Source organism: Syngnathoides biaculeatus, chromosome 2 (assembly GCF_019802595.1).
Source record: "Syngnathoides biaculeatus isolate LvHL_M chromosome 2, ASM1980259v1, whole genome shotgun sequence".
NCBI lineage: Eukaryota > Metazoa > Chordata > Actinopteri > Syngnathiformes > Syngnathidae > Syngnathoides > Syngnathoides biaculeatus.
The window spans coordinates 17,174,951-17,191,663 of record NC_084641.1 but is presented as its reverse complement, the minus strand read 5'-3'; the positions used below and the strand labels follow the sequence as shown (position 1 = coordinate 17,191,663).

Sequence of the window (16,713 nt, the reverse complement as noted above, 5' to 3'; positions counted from 1 at the left end):
TTATGTCGTATGTTGTTTATGTATTTTATATCTTGTAAGGACACGCACCTTTATAAAAATAGGGTAATAACATTACATATATACAATTGAACGTAAAGAATTAAACAGTTTATGCATCACGATATAATGCTTCAATTCAATTCATTTGTGTTGCTCCTTCTGATATTGAGGATGGTTGGATGGCCGTGACAACAAATGACTCAAATCCTCTTTTTTTTTTTCATTCTGAAGCCACCATACAATATTCATATCTCGAGTTTGTACTTGCGGCGGCACGATGGAGCAGCTGGAAAAGTGTTGGCCTCACAGTTCTGAGGACAGGGGTTTGATCCCAGCCCCGCCTGTGTGGCGTTTGCATGTTCTCCCCGTGCTTGGGTTTCCTCCGGGCACTCTGGTTTCCTTCCACATCCCCAAAACATGCAACATTAATTGGACACTCTAAATTGCCCCTAGGTGTGATTGTGAGTGCGGCTGTTTGTCTCTATGTGCCCTGTGATTGGCTGGCAACCAGTACATAGTGTACTCTGCCTCCTGTCCATAGGCTCCAGCCCTCCCCACAACCCTTGTGAGGACAAGCGGCCAAGAAAATGGATGGATGGATGGAAGTTTGTACTTGCAAGTCAAAGCAAAAACTCTCGACAGCTGGAAAAACTTGCAATCTGGGTCACTTGTGTCTCAAGGAACAGCTGTATCAATATGCACAAGGTGCAAGAGGGAAGGTTGAAATCTGTCAGTTATGGTTTTCGTGGATTTTGCTTGAAAATGGAAAAAAGAGGCCCTTCAGCTTGATTTTTGCCTTTGAAGTAGTTGGATGAGATGCAGGAAGAAGAGATTCTAATTTAGGACCAGATTTAATTTCAGAAAGATCTTAGAAATGTGCGCAACTTGAATCTAAATGACAAAGGGGCAGATTAGATTAGAAGATTAAGAACAGAAGGACAGATAGTAGTACACTTCAATTTTTTCCAATGTTTTCATTCAAGTACATCCCTCTGGAGTATATGGTGAGCATTTATATATGTAAAGAAGTCCAGAGGTTGTTGACCAGATTGAAGACGGCCCCTGTGTTACGTTCACTTAAATGAGTGCAACAGGTGCCCTTATAGCAGTGATTGGCTGCCACATATAGCAACAGGCTGGGGAGGGGGCGGGAGGTAGTGCCCCCTCGAGCACTGTGCTTAAAATAGGAATATGTGATGCATTGAAGATGACTAACCTCAGATTACAGGGTAAAAAAAACCTAATGATTTAAAGATTTGTGTGTAACTTAACAAGTCCCCATTTCATACCGAGACTGAGTTAGTCCATTTGGGTCTAAACTACGACAAGATCGTCATTGGATGACCATTTTATGTATACTTTTTGTTGGGGAGTGCGTGGAATTTTCATCATGTAAAAATATGTGCTTGACTCAACAAAGATTTAGGAAACACTGGATCACAGCATAGCATGGGAACGTTTTGTCTATGCAAAGGTCCGGCGTTCCTTGTGAGGCGATCGATCCTTCCAGGCGATGGCCTTGAGCTTTGAGCATAGTAATTATCATTTGGGGGTGCTGAGCTCATGTCCTCTGTATTTTTTCCTCAGTGGGAAAAAAAAGAGAGGAGCAAGTGTTTTCCGGGCAAAGTAAAATTACGTATTTGTCGCTAGTTACCACCTTCAGTCTTATCACGTCTCTAGATAACAGAGCGAATTATTATCTTAAATGTACAATTTTTGGTCAATGGCACTGATTGGGAACGACAGCGAAATGAAGAAACACCGCACGCATACGCACTGGACATTGATAGGAATACGAAGCATGCTAACAAGCTAATATCAGTAATACTAAGCAAAAATTATTACAAGTAACGATGCCCTTTATTTAATTGTAATGTCAGGCCAAACAGTCCCTTCCAAATTAGTGATTGACCACCAAAGGCAATAACATAACTAACTTGGCCAATGTTAATTCATTTTTGAATCCATGCTTGCTCACTTTTGTGAAGTTATGCCATTCTGTGTCTGGTAGCCTAATGCTTATACTACATCTGTAATTAATGTACCTCCTTGTGAAACTCCCCACTGTGGGAATAATGAAGTTTAGCTTATCTAACTCAATATTTTAATAGAATTGACCAATTATACACATAGGAGACCCTGTCGCTCAGTGGTTAGAGCGCTGGTTTGGTAAACCAGGGGTTGTGGGTTCGTATCCCACTGGGGCCGCCCTCCACTCCCTGAGAAGGGTTCCGTCAGGAAGGGCACCCGGCGTAAAAATTGTGCCAAAACATATATTTGCGCTGTGGCGACCCCCCAGAAAGGACAAGCCGAAAGAAACACACCAATTATATACATAAAAATTGTGTAACAACAACAAACAAACAACATCCAAACACCAGCAAAGGAACAGTTTCTTCTAGAACTCTAAAACTAGTTTTAATCATAAAGGTCAGCTGGTAAAGCATTGGCCTCACAGTTCTGCGGCTGAATTGCGACCGGTTTGGGGTCGGGTTCACTTGAAGTCAGCTGGGATAGGCTTCGGCACCCCGTGACACAGAACAGTATTGAGGATGGTTGGATGGCCGTGGCAACAAACGGCTCAAATCCTCTTTTTTTTCGTTGTGAAGCCAGCTGAATTCCCTGTCACCATACAATATTCATATCTCGAGTTTGTACTTGTGGCGGCACAGTGGAGCAGCTGGAAAATTGTTGGCCTCACAGTTCTGAGGACCCGGGTTCAATCCCAGCCCCGCCTGTGTGGAGTTTGCATGTTCTCCCCATGCCTGTGTGGGTTTTCTCTGGGCACTCTGATTTCCTCCCACATCCCAAAAACATGCAACATTAATTGGACACTCTAAATTGCCCCTAGGTGTGATTGTGACTGCGGCTGTTTGTCTCAATGTGCCCTGCGATTGGCTGGCAACCAGTTCAGGGTGTACGCCGCCTCCTGCCCGTTGACAGCTGGGATAGGCTCCAGCACTCCCCGCAACCCTCGTCAGGATAAGCGGCAAAGAAAATGGTTGGATGGATTGATGGATCATAATAGGGACTAGGCCATCAAGCAGAATTGGAATTTTTAAAAAATCTTTTTTTTGCCAAATATACATTAAAAAAAAAAAGGAATTTGTCTCTGGTAGTTGGAGCTGCGTTAGTACAACAACAAACAGCCGTTTTGACAAAAAATGAAGGGAAATGTGATAATGTTGATACAATAACAATTGTGCAAATGATGCAGACTCGTCTCGCAATTTGGAGCAGTGAGAGTACAAATAACAGAAAAGTGTCCCGACAAGAGATGTGACAACATTCTCAAGACAACATTGGCAGCATTTTACAATGGAATCTTGAGTTAACTGGAAGAAATTAATGACAAAAGGGAAGAAGATGTTGGAATGTCTGCTGGTTTTCGTTTGCATTGTTTGACAGCACCTACCTGATGGAAGAGGCGCTGTCATGTCCAAATTGTGCACATGCACGTACGTTTTTTTTCACGGCAAATTTCAGATGAATCAACAGCGAAATGTGGGGGCCCTCACGGCAACTTCATGGCTGACATCTACACGTTTCTACAACTTTTGGTGCTTTGGTGACACTAAGAGGTGATAGCTTGAAACTGTTACAATAAATCTGCACAATCCGCACGACCATTTGATTTCAAGAATGAAAGAATAGTAGTTCCATGCCGGAGCTGGGATTCCCAGGCTCCACTGGAGGTGGGTCTTCAAGGCCGGGGTTAGGGCATCGATGCTGGAGGTGGGCCTTCAGACACCTCTTTCATGACGGTGTGATCGTAGTGTTTTAACAAAAGCATCCATCCATTATCTGACATGCTTATTGTCACAAAGGTCGCGGGAGCGCTGGAGCCTCGTCAGCCTATCATCGGACATGATGCGAAAGAAAAACCCACGCAGGCATGGGGAGAACATGCAAACTCCGCGCAACCGGGGGCGGCATTTGAACCCCCAACACTCCCGCGACCCTTGTGAGGATAAGCGGCTCAGAAAGTTGATGCATGGATGTATTAACAGGACCCTTGTATGTTTCCTCTCAAAAGGTGGATTAAAACCGTAGATCATTATTAAGGAGTCTACTGCATTGGTTGGTGACATATAATAAAGTGACAACAATATGATTTTTAAGTATATTATACTTTCACCAGGATTTTGACAAACAATTCTTTCTCCCTCTCTCTCTCCCTGTGTGTGTGTGTGTGTGTGTGTGTGTGTGTGTGTGTGTGTGTGTGTGTGTGTGTGTAGATCCCTAAAGGATTTGCAAATCATTGTATTGTTTTTATTTACACATTATCCATTTTCTTCGCCACTTATCCTCATGAGGGTTGCGGGGAGTGTACGAACCTATCCCAGCTGTCAACGGGCAGAAGGTGGGGTACATCCTGAACTAGTTGCCAGCCAATAACAGGGCACATCGATACAAACAGCCACACTCACAATCACACTTAGGGGCAATTTTAGATTGTCCAATTAATGTTGCATGTTGTTGGAATGTGGGAGGAAACCGGAGTGCCCGGAGGAAACCCACGCAGGCACGGGGAGAACATCCAAACTCCACACAGGCGGGTCCGGGATTGAACCAGGAACGTCAGAACTGTGAGGCCAACGCTTTACCAGTTGATACACCGTGCCACCTATTTATTTACACATTATCCAAACTTAATTGGGATTTGGAAAAGGCAATTCATTGAACACATAATTATTGTTATGATCATCATTATAATTATCATGGTGTGGGGGGCACGTGCACAAAAACTATTGCAGCGGGGGCCACTTCACGGCACAGCTCTGCAGTCTCCTCATGAGCCAACTTTACAGAACATCATCTGCCTGTACACGTTTGCTTGCGGTTCCTTATGAACATATGTTTTGCACTTTAACCTCTCAGACTCGAGCGAACGAGTTTCTTGTCAAAGTCTGTCAGTGCACCACGTGTGTGTTGCATTTAAAGGGAATGAGAGGAGCTGCTTTGGTTGGACAGGATTGAAGTCCCCAGTGAACATGCCCACACCAGCACAGATGTCCCACTTATAAAAGTGCTTCTCTAGACAGATCCATGAAAATACCAATACCGGGTCTGACCCACCTCTTCAAAGAGTTACACCACACGCAATGCTGAATTTATGCTAGTCACAAAAATAGAGCCCTATATCCCCCACCATTCAGGACTGCGTAATTCCCAGTCCTACCACGTTTTCATCATTCATTTTTAAACGTGTACAGTGTATTTAGAAACAAATCCCTCAATTAACTTTACAGAGTCTAAAAACTGCTTATTTGCTTTCTTAACCCATTCATGGGCAGGGTGGCAATTTTTTGCCTTATTGAGATAAAAGTCTCCTCACAGGCCACAATTAAGGAAATAACACGTCTTTTTCATTTATGGTTAAGTTATATGATAACTTTACTAATTTATAATCTCGTCCCAAAAATAGGATGCACCCGCGAGAGGGTATTTGGGTTTTCTTAGTAGATCGTCCCAAAAACCAGAATCAGAATCAGATTAAAACACTTAAAGATTTTGATATACTGAAGGATATAATGCGTGAAAATCATGATGTCCCAAAAATGGGACGCAGCCCATGAATGGGTTTTAATCTCCTCTACTGATTAGTCGGGCAGGTAGTCAAAGGGTTAAAGACATTTTATTTGATTAGATCCAGTATGAAATATTTTTGCAAAATCTCCTCTAAATAGATTTTCTATTCTGAAATACAAAAGTGACAAGAAATCAACTGCTGTGGCGTTTAGGAAGTAAATGCAGGATAAAACTAACAAAACCACACATGTACACTGAAGAGTCTCCAGGAAGTGTCCCAGTGAGGCGCCATCCTCGGGTGGACCCATCACACCTTACTGGCCGCTGCTCGCTGATGCTCCACCACGACAGCCACACCCGACAATGTTACGGCGTATGAGGAGGCCAGGCTGTGCAAGCCGCTCAGCAGGCATCGCCAGCTGAAGCTGCAGGCCTTCTTCAAGTTCTGCTAAGCACAACAGCACCAAGGCGCTCAGTCTGTTGGACTTTACTCAAGAGGTAGTTAAGTGGGGATTTTTTTTTTGCAGGGGTTATATTCCAGAAGCCCCGTCTTAGCCGAATAGCTGTAAAGTGGAAACCACATTTTAATTGTATTTTTATGTATTTATCATGTACATTACATGTGGGTTATTTTCAAATAACTAGATAAATAACGGCAATAACAGGTTTTTAATGATTTCATATGGGTAAATGTTACCCATGCACGGTGGAGCAGCTGGAAATATTAATTGGACACTCTAAATTGCCCCTAGGTGTGACTGTGAGTGGGGCTGTTGTCTGTCTCCATGTGCCCTGCGATTGGCTGGCAACCAGTTCAAGGTGTGCCCCGCCTCCTGCTCGATGACAGCTGGGATAGGCTCCAGATCTCCCGGAACCCCTGTGAGGATAAGTGGCTCAGAAAATGGAAAACGGTTATCCATGCTGAAACAGCCATGTTTAAAGTTTTATTTTCAAAAGTTGTTGATGATTTAATCTTTTATGCATTCATCCATCTATCCATTTTCTTTGCCGCTTATCCTTACTAGGGTTGCGGGGCGTGCTGGAGCCTATCCCAGCTGTCAACGGGCAGGAGGCAGGGTACACCGTGAACTGGTTGGCAGCCAATCACAGGGCACATGGAGACAAACAGCCGCACTCACAATGACACCTAGGGGCAATTTAAGAGTGTCCATTTAATGTTGCATGTTTTGGGGATGTGGGAGGAAACCAGAGTGCCCGGAGGAAACCCAAGCACGGGGAGAACATGCAAACTCCACACAGGCGGGGCTGGGATCGAACCCGGGTCCTCAGAACTGTGAGGCCAACAATTTTCCAGCTGTTCCACTGTGCCGCCACAAGTACAAACTCGAGATATGAATATTGTATGGTGACAGCGAATTCAGCTGGCTTCACAACGAAAAAAAAGAGGATTTGAGCCGTTTGTTGCCACGGCCATCCTACCATCCTCAATACTGTTCTGTGTCACGGGGTGCCGAAGCCTATCCCAGCTGACTTCAAGTGAACCCGACCCCAAACCGGTCGCAATTCAGCCGCAGGGCACGACCTTTTGCACCCACATTCACACCGTCACTGAGTGGGAAGTGAATGCGCAGTGCCTACACTGAAGACAGGCGATTGTACAATTACACCGTCAGTGACACTTGGCACTCCCGGTTGAGCTTCATTCTAAAACTAAATGTAAAATAAAATACATTAAACGTATATTTAAACAACAGATATTTGAACACAAACTGATAGAGAAATTATTTATTTTGTGGATATTTTATTAATCTTTTCAAGTACACTGTATATTTTTCCACATTGACCGTAGCTGTTTTCTCTCAATTGCTCTGATGTATGATAACTGATCAATTATCAATACTTTTGAAACCTTACCTCAATAAATCAATGCTGATTTTTTTCTGTGAAATTATTTGTGATACACATTTTATGGCTCCAAGCTAAATTCCTGCAGGTATTTGTTGAAGCATGTATTCATTTCATCACTTATTTCATAACTACCATTATTGACACTATCTCCCTCTATATCTGAATAGTCCCTGCCTGCAGCCATAAATTTTTAACCTTTGCACTTAAGCACATTTCAAGTTGTACTCTTTAACTTTCACTTAATTACAAAAGCTAAATCTGTCATTTGTATCTATACTTGAATACATTGAAGGTAAAAAAAAAAAAAAAAGCATCGTACAAGTGAAAATCCACTTGAGTACACACCGTTCATTCATTCCTGCAAAATGAGTGTTATTTTTGAGAATCAAATTCAGCACATAATCAATTATGACAAAAACTGAAGGAGGTACTTCTCTCACCCTAATGTACTTCTTCCTTCTCCTCCTCGTCTTCTCCTTCCTCCTCGACTTTTCCTCTGGCGTCTCCTCGCTTACTTCATCCTCAATCAAAGGTTCATATTTATCAGGCAATATGGCGAAATATACCTCCTTGCAAGTTTTCCCTTCGACTGCCATCGTTCGTTTTTGAGGCTGTTGTTGTTGTGTGAGTCTTCCCCCACCGAGGACCTTTGGAGCGGGAAGTCCAACTTTATTAGTAGCCCGAAGCTGCAGGATTAGAAAAAGAATGCACAAATGCTTTTTACCCCTTCTGATCTGCAAATCTTTACATTCTATCCTCCCAAAAATATGTCCGTTGTGCAGGAGCTATTCCATGTTTGTTTTACAAAATAAACACGACGCTTGTCACTGAGTCAATAGGAATATTTATGTAGATGATCTAGGGAAGTAAAAACCTCTCACTAGAGTGTGCTTCATTAAGAATAATGCAAATGCTGTACTACTCCTCGAAGGGCTGAGGTTTGCTTGCAAGGAAGAGCAAATAAGCGGTAAAGCAACTTATTGTTTTCGGACAAACAAATTCCTTCTTCTGTTTGGGGCCAGACATGCTACTGAAGTTTCAGAAGCACAACTTTGTTGAATTGCCAGTTCAACGAGAGACGTACCGACTGAAAACAATCTCAAGTGGTTTCTTTGTGTACTGACTGCTGGCCTGGCGGACTGTGACCCCGTGCGGTTGTGGGAGGAGCTCCTGGGTGCACCTGAAGCACTACACTTTTGTTGTTGTTTTGGAGTGACCGCCGTATAAACACAACTTGGACCTCCATGATTCATCCATTGATTTGGCTTTCTTTTCTTCAGTTTGTCTTCATCAGACTTTTATTTTCAGCTCATTTTCAAACAGTCACCTTGAGGAAGTTTCTTGTGAGGATAGAGTTAATTATCCGCTGAGCGCTAACTCATAGGCTGCAAGTAATAGACGACGATAAAAACGAGCAGTACTTGCATGAGGTCATATGAAAAGCTTTTAGAACTTTACAGATAGAAAGGCCGGCAAAAGTACTTCCAGTCAAAAGCATAGATAGTTCCATCCATACATTTTCTTTGCCGCTTATCCTCAGGAAGGTCGCGGGGAGTGCTGGAACCTATCCCAGCTGTCAACGGGCAGGAGGCGGGGTACACCCTGAACTGGTTGCCAGCCAATCGAAGGGCACATGGATGCAAACAGCAGCACCCACAATCACACCTAGGGGCAATTTAGAGTGTCCAATTAATGTTGCATGTTTTCAGGATGTGGGAGGAAACCAAAGTACCCGGAGGGGGGGAGAACATGCAAACTCCACATAGGCGGGTCCGGGATTGAACCCGGAACGTCAGAACTGTGAGGCCAACGCTTTACCAGCTGAACCACCGTGCCGGCCAATAGATACCATTCTGTTTCTGCATGATAAACAAAAATCCATCCATCCATTTTCTCAGCCGCTTATCCTCATGAGGGTCGCAGGAGTGCTGGAGCCTATTCCAGCTGTCAACGGGCAAGAGGTGTGGTAAACCCTGAATTGGTTGCCAGCCAATCGCAGGGCACATAGAGACAAAACAACAGTCCCACTCACAATCACACCTAGGGGGAATTTAGACAGTCCAATTAATGTTGAATGTTTTTGGGATGTGGGAGGAAACCAGAGTACCCGGAGAAAACCCACGCAGGCACGCGGACAACATGCAAACTCCACACAAGCAAGGCTTGGATTTGAACCCGGGTCCTCAGAACGATCAGTTGCTCCACCGTGTTGCGGCTTTGATGGATATAGTATATTTTAATTAGAAGACAATATTCTGGCCATTCATTTCCTATACTGGTTATCCTCAGTAGTATCACGGAGAAAATATGTTATTATTATTTTATTAATAATAACAACAATAATAATAATAATGTATATGTTCAATCATTATGTTGTCATTGTTATAGCTGTGGTTCGAGTTCTTTTAAAGTGCTGTAGAGTTCCAGCTCTGAAATACAGTACCCTACTGTACGGAGTGGATGGCTTGAAGAATACCTCAAATGAGATTTGGGCTCTGATTTTGGATTATGATACATGTTAAAATGTCACCGTCACTTTCTAAAACCACCAGAACGCAAATATTTACACATATCAACGCTGAAATTAGTTTGTCATTAGTTTTAGCCTACGTGTTGGTCGGAACCTTTCGCTAAGCATATGCACGGAAGATTTACGGTGACGGACAAAGCCCACCGGAACGCCAAAAATTGACGGTAACAATTTACTCTTTAGTGCATGTATGAACTCGCTTTGATGTGTTAAATAGATTCGGCACAAGTAACTGTTTTTCTGTTGTTCAAGGGGAATACACACGTCATAACAGTGTTGTTCTTGTCTTGGCTTGCCGAGTGTACGCTAGCAAAGTCGCGCTCAGCAAGGACGGCGTAGTGACGTCATGTAAGTGTGTTGCGCCGAAGAAGAGTGAACTACTTGACCGCAGTGTGGCAAGCCGTTTGAGTCTTAGTTCGATTGTACTACTCAATAAGTCTCTGTTACTTTGGAAGCAAAACTTCATTAATTGATGACCGTGTGCTCCGTAAAAATGCGACTGTTTCACCTCTAAAATGCCTCGATAGTGACGTACTTGTACTACCAATGCACCCAAGTTCAGTCATTCATCATCCGTACTAGGGTCGTGGGTGTGCTGCTGGAAGAGAGTGGTGGTAGAAAAAGTTACTCATGGACATATACATACATACAAATACCACACCCTTTCCAATAAATCTGAATCATCTTTATTGTTGCCAAGTATGTCAAAAGTGCACAAGGTCAAACTACTGTCTCCAGTGGTTTGAGCAGCTCGAGTAGAGACAGTCAATTGACAAAGAATACTTGTGACATAAAGACACTGCGAAAACAGTAACTGAGCAAAAAAATCTTGCTAATAATTAAACAATGACTGTAATTAAAAAAAAACCTCTTCAAAAAGCTTGCAATTACAATAAAAATATCATTGTAATTTAATTGCAAAAGGGAAAAAGTTATTGGAATGTCTGCTAGTTTTAGTTTACATTGTGCGGTAGCGCCTACCCAAGGGAAGGAGCAGGAATAGCTGGTGAGCAGGATGTGCAGGGTCAAAGACGATTTTGGATGTTCTTGTCTTCGTTCTGCAGAGGGCAGGTAGCGGATACCGACAATCTTTTCAGTAGTTTTAGTTGGAGTTTGGCCCTTTTTTCGCAGTACCAAACCAGACTGTGATGGCAGTACAAAATGTATAGGTTTCCGATTACGCCATCTTGTGTGTCATGGAGGTCAAAGAACACAGCTGATAGGTGAAGCGTGAAGTTTTTTTTCTAGCCTTAATTTATCCGATTGGTCTTAAGTGTAGTGGCGATGTCAGTGGAAACTTATCCGTACTGATTCGATGACCACTGAACTGTCTCAACAGCTCCCGCGACAGACACCCCAGTCCGTACAGTCCAAACAGATTAGATTAGCATGGAAAAATCCAATTTAAGTCAGGAGTCGACCTGCAAGTTTTGAAACATATTGTTGAGTCTAAAGCAAAGAAAATTTATTTGTATAGCACATTTACTACACAAGGTAACTCAATGTGCTTTACATGATTAAAGTCATTTGAAAACAAAGGGGTAAAACATTTAAAACGGGATCATAATAATAAAAATGACAAACAAAATATATTTTTAAAAAAAGGTAGTTAAAACCGCGTACAGTGCAAGTGATATGATCAAAAAGTAGATATATACTAAAAATCATGAGGAAAAAATACAGTTTTCAAAACCTGGATTTAAAAACATTCACACTTGCGGCTGACCTCACCTCTGTTAGCAATTTATTCCATTTGTGTGCAGCATAATAGCTAACTGCCGCTTCACCATGTTTGCGTTGGACTCTGCGCACCAGTATTTGACCTGAGTCAGTCCATCGCAGAGCTCTACTGGGTTTGTATTCCGTAAGCATTTCTTTCATGTATTCAGGAACTAAATCATTTAGTGATTTATAGACCAGAAGCAGAACTTGAAAAATCTATTCTAAAGCTGACTGGAAGCCAGTGCAAGAACTTTAGGATTGACGTTATATGCTCTAACCGCTTTGTTTTGGTCAGAACGCGAGCTGCAACTGTCTAATACTCTTTTTTTTTTTTTAGGGGGGGAGGGGGAGTCCAGTCAGAAGACCATTACTGTAGTCAAGTCTACTTTAAAAAAAAAGCATGGATGAGCTTTTCCTGGTCTACTTGAGACATACAAGACTTCATTTTAGATATGTTTTTCAGATGTTGAAAGGCACTTTTTGTGATTGATTTGATATGATTGTTGAAAGTCAGATTCGAATCAATCAGAGCACCAAGGTTTCGGACTTGGTCTTTGGGTTTTAATGATAGAGAGTCCAGGTGTTTTCTAACAGCAATTCTCTTTTCTTTATTGCCAAAAGCAATTGTCTCAGTTTTGTCGTGATTTAGTTGAAGAAAATTTTAGGCTCATCCAGTTATTTCTAAAGTCATCAGATTGATAGCATCACTACAAGACAGAAATAATGCCTGGTAACTTCCTGCAATGGAATTATTTATTGCAAGCCACAGCACTTAGAAGCTGGACATTCTCCAGATAGCGACAAGGTTATCAAAATTTTACCAGAGTCAGCACAGCAGACATCCATTTGAAATACTGGCCGTACACTGAAAAGTAGCCTTACCCCCAAATTCCCAACGGTTCACCTGTGTTCTTCTCATTGTAGAGAGTCCTGTCATGTGGAGATGATGGGCATGCTGTCACATGTCCGAGGGACATTGGCATTCTTCAGAGGCTCCTTCAGGTCGGGGAATTGTGACTCCGTCGCTCGGGTGACTCGCACCTGCAGCACTCTGTTGACTGACACCAGCGAAGGTGGTCTTGTCCTGTATTCGCAATCCAACGACGTATACGAGAACCTTTCCTTGGAGGACTGGATCGAGGCCAACGTGGACCTGCAGAGACTGAATGTTCTGCTGCTGTGGCGCAACACACCGGCTGTGGTCATCGGGCGACACCAGAATCCTTGGAAGGAGTGCAACCTGTCGCTCGTGAGGCGTTCTGGGATATCTTTAGCCCGCAGGCGAAGTGGTGGAGGCACGGTCTTTCATGACCTCGGGAACTTGAACCTGACCTTCTTTGCTTCAAAGAAGGCGTACGACCGCCAGAGGAACTTGAAGGTCATCACCGAGGCCCTGAGGCGTCTTCGGCCCGGACTGGACGTTAAGGCAAACGAAAGGTTCGACATCTTCCTCAAGGGGTGCTTCAAAATTACAGGTAGGGCTGCAATATTCAGGGAATTTTCAAAGGTGGGAACTTTACATGGGAAGACGTGAGAACGTCACAGAAATTGACAAAATTGAATGTTGCCTGATAATAAGGAAACACGGGGAAAATAGTGTTTCATGTCTTTGTGACAAAATAGCTTGCATCCAGGTACAATTGGATATCGTTTTACGACCAACCCATTTTACCAGTTATGATTTTGACATTTTGCAGCTCAAAATTTGAATTATGAGCAACTTTTAGATACAGTCCCGGTTGAGTGAAGTGGAAAAAAATGGAGTAAGGCAGTTAGTGCTGTCAGTATTATGCATGTATGTTTCCTGAGAACAGAACAAAACAATATGCTTGAATAAAATACCTTTCCATAAAACTACACTTCTAGTTTGTATGACAGTGGTGTTTTGAGATACAAGTGAGCCAAATTAAAAGTTTTATTGAGGCAACAGCCATCGTTCACCTGATTTTTATAAGGGGGCGGCTGAAATGAATGGGTGGCATTTCCATTCATTTCACTGAGGAAATCTGATTTGAGACACGGGTCTTTTGAACTCCAAGCTTTGTCACAGAAACACATAGAACTCATATCACAAGGCACTACTCCATGACCATAATTCCTCAGCTCAGCTTCACATGGAAATAATGCAGAAAACCTGAAAGTGTTACCCATTGTCGATGAAGGTATTCTTCTGCGTGTTGTTTTTGACCCCAGGAAGTGCGTCGAGAATCAGCCGGAAGTCATCCTACCATCACTGCACCCTCCTGCACTCGGCTGACCACTCCACCCTCTCACCCGTCTTGCGCTCCTCCTGCCAGGGTGTCAACAGCAATGCCACGCCCAGTGTGCCATCTCCTGTGGCCAACCTGGTGGACCATGACCCCACACTGACGTGGGAGGCGCTACTGGATGCGTTGGCAAATCAATACTGCGCAGGTACACCGGAACCCCGCTTCAATTTAGTGATGCCCTACTGAAATACATGTAAATTTCTTGCAGAACACAAAAGGCATTAAAAGGTGCATAAAAATCATCTGAGTTGCAGAGTTAAAGTTACCTTTCAAACTCTGCGTATACAAGAGCATAAATCATCCAAACTACTTGTTACACTGTAAAATCGGAATAATGGTAAAGACATTGAATTGTTCCTACGCTTTTGCAAATTCAGACATATTCACTCATATTTTAGAAATAACATTATTTGCTGTGTGCTTTTGTGTGAATGCAAAATGGCTGCCCCTTCATGGCACTTCAGCTCACAGATCCCTCTGGTGTATTGCAACATGAGGCTTTCTCGAGTGGTTATGAACTGTATTAATAATATAAACACAGCTTGAGAGAAAAACAATAAATTGTAATAGCCAATAAGAAGAACTGTGAAAACACTAAGATGCATTTGTATTCCTTTTCTTGGAAAACACATTAAGAAAACCTACACACTAAAGCCTCGGTTCTCGAACGGCCCGTTTTCGAACGAAAATTTTTTGCTTCTGTTTTCGTATGAAAATTGGTACGCGAACGCCCCTGACAAAACCCGGAAATAACATATTGCGCGCGGCAAGACCAGCTGGCCCACGACGCACTTTGTTGTGAATTCCCATTGAAAAAACCCGGAAATAACATAATGCGCACGGCGCAAGCAGCTGACCCACCCACGACGCGTTTTGTTATTGTCAATTCGAACGCCCCCCCCCCCTGAAAACAACCCAGAAATGACATAACGCATGCGGTGCAACCAGTGCACTTTTGTTATTCTGTATAACGCAGCCTCTGTAAACAGACAGTCCCACTACTGACTTGTTTTTCTTTATGTAGAGGACGACCGTATTTACCCCCAATTATGGCTCCAAATAGGGCAAGTTGCTTGTTTAAAGTTATTCTGCACTTTTGTTAATAAAAAAAAGTTTACAAGGCAGGGGGCCGAGTCGCTACAGATACAGAAATGTACTCCCAGCCTAGTGTACTCTACTACTAAAGCATACATCTCGAGCAAAAAATAAATACATTTCTTAAATTATTTGATTACATAAAGTATTTTAACTATACATGTATTTGTACTATGCAATTTATTATCAGGAAAAGCTAAAAAAATGCATTAAAAACCACATTTTTTTTCAGCTTGGAACGCATTATTTCTTTTTCCATTCATTGTAATGGGAAACATCGATCCGGTTTTCGAACAAATCACTTCTCAAACCATTTTCTCGAACGCATTGTGGTCGAGAACCGAGGCATCACTCTTTATCCGAAAATATTTTGAGCACCTTCAAAAAAATGTTCATACGGGATGCCTAACAGTAAAGGCATTTTTGAATTAAAATTTGAAAATACTGTATGACTTTAGAATACTTTTCTTAATAATGATCATCTTTCAATGGATAATTCAAAAACTTGTATCAGTAAAATGAATTTTTACAAATTCAGTGGACCGAGTCTTTCCTGTTATCAAATGATTTGAAAATCACCCTTTGATGCTTTCCGTGAATGTGATCCATTTTCTATTCTTTTGTTTTCTACCATTTTGCACACCTCCTCAGAGTTTGGCGGCCGCGCTACAATGAACGTAGTGAACCCCGCTGACGAGTCCGCTTTTCCTGGTCTCAGCAGGACGTTATCAGAGCTGCGAGAATGGGACTGGATCTTTGGAAAGACGCCTAAATTCAGCATCCAAACGGCGCTGAAGGTTACCGATGATTATTTATCAGCGGGTCCCCCGGTTGGGCTGTGCTCGGAAATCAAGCACGGTTTGATTGAGAGTTGTAGCTTGGACGTTCCCACCAGCTGGCTTCCCCGTAGCCTAATCCGAGAGCTGAGCAGCGTCCTAGTGGGACAGCGATTTTGTCCACATCACGCCGCTGCAGTCTTTTCTATGCTGTTACGTTGTGAGACTGGTGAGAAGCAAAACAGACTGCAGAGACTCTGTGACGCCATATTGGCTGTCATGGGCTAAAATAAACTGGGGTAACTGTTGTTAATGCAGATGTTTACGCCTTTGAGGTATAACATTTTGTCAGTGTAGCACGCCTGATGTAAGATGTTCAAACCAGTGAAAACCTAATATTGTGAACACCCACTACTAACAGGGGTTTGAGACCGGGCCTGGCTGCAAGTCGTGAAAGTGATTTTTTGGTTTTTTTTTTAACAAAAAAAAAAAAACTTGAACAAGCAGGGATATACCACCAATAAATGTCTTCCATGAAAACAGGAATTGGAACGACCTTATGGGTAATGTAGTATCACAACATTTACCAACAGTGACCAGCCGCTCTGTTATTAATTATAAGAATTATATATGTAAGAAGCACAGATCTTCAGTCTATCCTGAAAATGTAAGATGCGTAGTACCATGTGCCATCTCTGTCAAAATGGCACAGGAGTTTTGAATTCAATTTACTAAAAAGCACTGTTCCAAAACAAAAATGCGAGGAATTTTAAGCATGTCATTATTTTGAATTTAAATTTTGTCCATAGCAAAAATATTTCAACTTCTACGCATTGTTTTTTTTTGTCTCATCTGGTTTAATTCACATTTGTTTAAAAAAAAAAAAGTTTCTGTTCAATAAATGTTTATCCTTTTTTGG

At 42.4% G+C, this 16,713-nt stretch overlaps 2 protein-coding genes across 7 annotated transcripts; one reads left to right on the top strand and one right to left on the bottom strand.

The window, feature by feature from the left end:
- Positions 1-5,533: 5,533 nt before the first annotated feature.
- c2h1orf115 (chromosome 2 C1orf115 homolog) lies at positions 5,534-10,294 on the bottom strand. Of its 2 annotated transcripts, none has more exons than XR_009797525.1 (3): positions 10,196-10,294; positions 7,842-8,087; positions 5,534-5,977 (listed from the first exon to the last, which is right to left on the bottom strand). XR_009797525.1 is itself a non-coding variant. In XM_061837844.1 (3 exons), exons 2-3 carry the CDS (start codon positions 7,995-7,997, stop codon positions 5,840-5,842), a joined length of 297 nt encoding a protein of 98 aa, XP_061693828.1. In that variant the 5' UTR covers positions 7,998-8,087; positions 8,486-8,515; the 3' UTR covers positions 5,534-5,839. The 2 variants fall into 2 exon arrangements, 1 of the variants encoding a protein (XP_061693828.1); XM_061837844.1 differs by lacking the exon at positions 10,196-10,294 and adding an exon at positions 8,486-8,515 and having other exon boundaries at positions 5,534-5,980.
- Positions 10,046-16,713, top strand: lipt1 (lipoyltransferase 1). 5 transcript variants are annotated; one of them, XM_061837784.1, is made up of 6 exons: positions 10,052-10,095; positions 10,184-10,279; positions 11,695-11,784; positions 12,578-13,128; positions 13,847-14,068; positions 15,670-16,713. In XM_061837784.1, the coding sequence occupies exons 4-6, from the start codon at positions 12,597-12,599 to the stop codon at positions 16,080-16,082; spliced, it is 1,167 nt and encodes a 388-aa protein (XP_061693768.1). In that variant the 5' UTR covers positions 10,052-10,095; positions 10,184-10,279; positions 11,695-11,784; positions 12,578-12,596; the 3' UTR covers positions 16,083-16,713. The 5 variants fall into 5 exon arrangements, with proteins under 5 accessions (XP_061693794.1, XP_061693760.1, XP_061693768.1 ...); XM_061837792.1 differs by having other exon boundaries at positions 11,695-11,795; XM_061837776.1 differs by lacking the exon at positions 11,695-11,784 and having other exon boundaries at positions 10,051-10,095.

Excerpts from the sequence above, each read along its gene's own strand:
- c2h1orf115 (XM_061837844.1), bottom strand. The coding sequence starts at position 7,997 with ATGGCAGTCGAAGGGAAAACTTGCAAGGAGGTATATTTCGCCATATTG. Across the intron at positions 5,981-7,841 it reads GAAGGAAGAAGTACATTAGG|CAGAACTTGAAGAAGGCCTG; the intron begins GTGAGAGAAGTA and ends TGTTGTGCTTAG.
- lipt1 (XM_061837810.1), top strand. The coding sequence starts at position 12,597 with ATGATGGGCATGCTGTCACATGTCCGAGGGACATTGGCATTCTTCAGA. Across the intron at positions 13,129-13,846 it reads GGGGTGCTTCAAAATTACAG|GAAGTGCGTCGAGAATCAGC; the intron begins GTAGGGCTGCAA and ends TTTTGACCCCAG. Across the intron at positions 14,069-15,669 it reads GGCAAATCAATACTGCGCAG|AGTTTGGCGGCCGCGCTACA; the intron begins GTACACCGGAAC and ends ACACCTCCTCAG.